The sequence below is a fragment of the Trachymyrmex septentrionalis genome, unplaced genomic scaffold (assembly GCF_001594115.1).
Source record: "Trachymyrmex septentrionalis isolate Tsep2-gDNA-1 unplaced genomic scaffold, Tsep1.0 scaffold19, whole genome shotgun sequence".
NCBI classification, from domain to species: domain Eukaryota; kingdom Metazoa; phylum Arthropoda; class Insecta; order Hymenoptera; family Formicidae; genus Trachymyrmex; species Trachymyrmex septentrionalis.
In genome coordinates, this window is record NW_017305071.1 from 663,377 (window position 1) to 665,485 (window position 2,109).

A 2,109-nucleotide genomic window follows, 5' to 3' on the forward strand; every position below is an offset into this window, starting at 1 on the left:
TTTTGAAATAATTTATTGCAGACACATTTGTTTTCATAATTATGCCCGTATGAGCCTCCCTCATATGTCACAATGAAACACCTGCCACAGCAACCAATGTTTGCCGTTTAGTCATGCGGAATCAATTGCGTTTTGCTCCAAACCAGTGAACGTTGAACAGTGAGTCTTTGTTCATAGTCAGTCTCAAACAGCAGTGTGCAAAAACGCAATCAACAATATGCAATTGCAAAAATTACAGTGACACATGTGTGGAGAAAGAGAGCGCGTTCTTATTGTTTCATCAAGCGCTCCGATTCGAAGAGTACGATGTTGGAAACGCGCTCCGCGACTTACAAAATGATGAAAGAAGAAGCCAATGACGAAAGGCAGGTAGGAATTATTCGAATTAATTTTTGATGCTCAAAGGATTTAATATGTCTTTTTCTGGCCCATTTTTATCAATATAATTAAATTCAATCTCGCGACTTTTACTGTTCATCTTTTTCTAATACGTATAACTAGAAGAAGATAAAAAGTAAGTTAAACCAAGATCGAAGTTAATCTACATTGTCGTAATCTACTGCCTTTTTCAATTAACTTTAATCTTTGTTAATTTTTTTCTAAGGACTAGAAAAGACTGAAAAATAAATTAAATCGAGATTGAAGTTTATTTATGTTGATACTTTCTACAATTTTTAGAGTGAATCTTATTACTCTGAAGAGTAAAATCTTATTTTTAAAGATTTTGAAAATTGAGCCACTTTTTTTCAAGACTGATTCAAGATTTTTACTTAGAGTGAGATTCTTTAAAAAATTTAGTGAGTAAAAATGGATATAATGTAGATTAATTTTTTAATCTTGATTTAATTTACTTTTTTTTTAATCCTTAAAAGAAAAAATTAAATCAAATCAAAATTAAAGTCAACTTTATGAGTAAAAATAGATTGTGATCTTCGCTGACAGATAACCAATTGGCCACCACCATTTTCATCTGAGACCACACCATATAACGAGAATGATTTCGGCACTTTGATCAGACGGACTTGCGAGAATAAGAGCTTGACTCTCCGAATTTCTAAGGTGATCGTCGTAGGCGACGTCGCCGTCGGCAAGACATCGTTGGTGAACCGGTAATAATCGTCGGTGATTGGCAAACGATATCCATCGTTTAGTACAATTTTAGAAAAATTGATTATTCTTTGCGGAGTCAATTTAATGGCTTTTCCGCGATCTGAAAACTTGAACAATAAGACGAATGATCACTTTGCGCAGCTTCTGCCACAGGCTCTTCGACAACAATTACAAGGCCACTATCGGCGTGGATTTCGAGGTGGAGAGATTCGACATCCTTGGCGTGCCTTTCCATTTGCAAATGTAATAAATTTAAGCGTATTCAGAAAAATTTACACTTATAGAATGATTTTTATGAAATATATTAAAAAATTATCTAGATACAGGTTTAAAAATAATTGTATCGGACCATCAAAATAATTATGTAGAAAACTCATATAATGCTGCAAAAAATTTTGACATTCTAGCAATCAGTTTGAGCATTCTACGCAATTATTTTGATAATTATTTTAACGAACTTATTTTCAAATTAGCACCTAGATAAATTTTTAGATATCTTAGCTTGAATTTTAAGATATTTAAGCAAAATTGTTCTTTTCGTTCAAGCGCAAATAGTATGTAATATAGTAATTTGAGATGCCACCTGCAGATGGGATACCGCGGGTCAGGAAAGGTTCAAGTGCATAGCGGCGTCTTATTATCGCGGTGCTAATGGTAAAAAATTTCTCTTTCTGTGCACAATTTCATCCAGCTGTCTTACAATTCTTACGCATGTTATTTCATTTTAGTAATCATGATCGTTTTCGACTTGGGAAACTTGATGTCACTGACGCATTGCCAGCAATGGTTGAACGAGGCAAGTCGCAGCAACGTTGGTTCTCATCATATTTTTCTAGTCGGCGCTAAAAAAGATCTATTAGTAAGTATTGATAATATCGTAGACTGGTATTCTTATATATTTAACACCGTCTTAAATAATGTCTTAAGTTGTTTATGTTGTGATCGATTAATATATAAGTTGGTCTCTAAGATTATAACTTAAGTCAGAGAATAATTTGA

The 2,109-nt window shown here is 33.5% G+C and overlaps 1 protein-coding gene across 1 annotated transcript in view; it reads left to right on the forward strand.

The window, feature by feature from the left end:
* The first annotated feature begins 201 nt into the window (after positions 1 to 201).
* Positions 202 to 2,109, forward strand: part of LOC108746913 (ras-related protein Rab-34) — a 2,842-nt gene continuing 934 nt past the window's right edge. Inside the window, exons 1-5 of the mRNA XM_018484014.1 lie at positions 202 to 369; positions 943 to 1,109; positions 1,252 to 1,353; positions 1,700 to 1,764; positions 1,839 to 1,969. Coding sequence (XP_018339516.1) covers positions 307 to 369; positions 943 to 1,109; positions 1,252 to 1,353; positions 1,700 to 1,764; positions 1,839 to 1,969 — 528 coding nt within the window. The 5' untranslated portion in view covers positions 202 to 306. The remainder of the gene's footprint in view (positions 370 to 942; positions 1,110 to 1,251; positions 1,354 to 1,699; positions 1,765 to 1,838; positions 1,970 to 2,109) is intronic.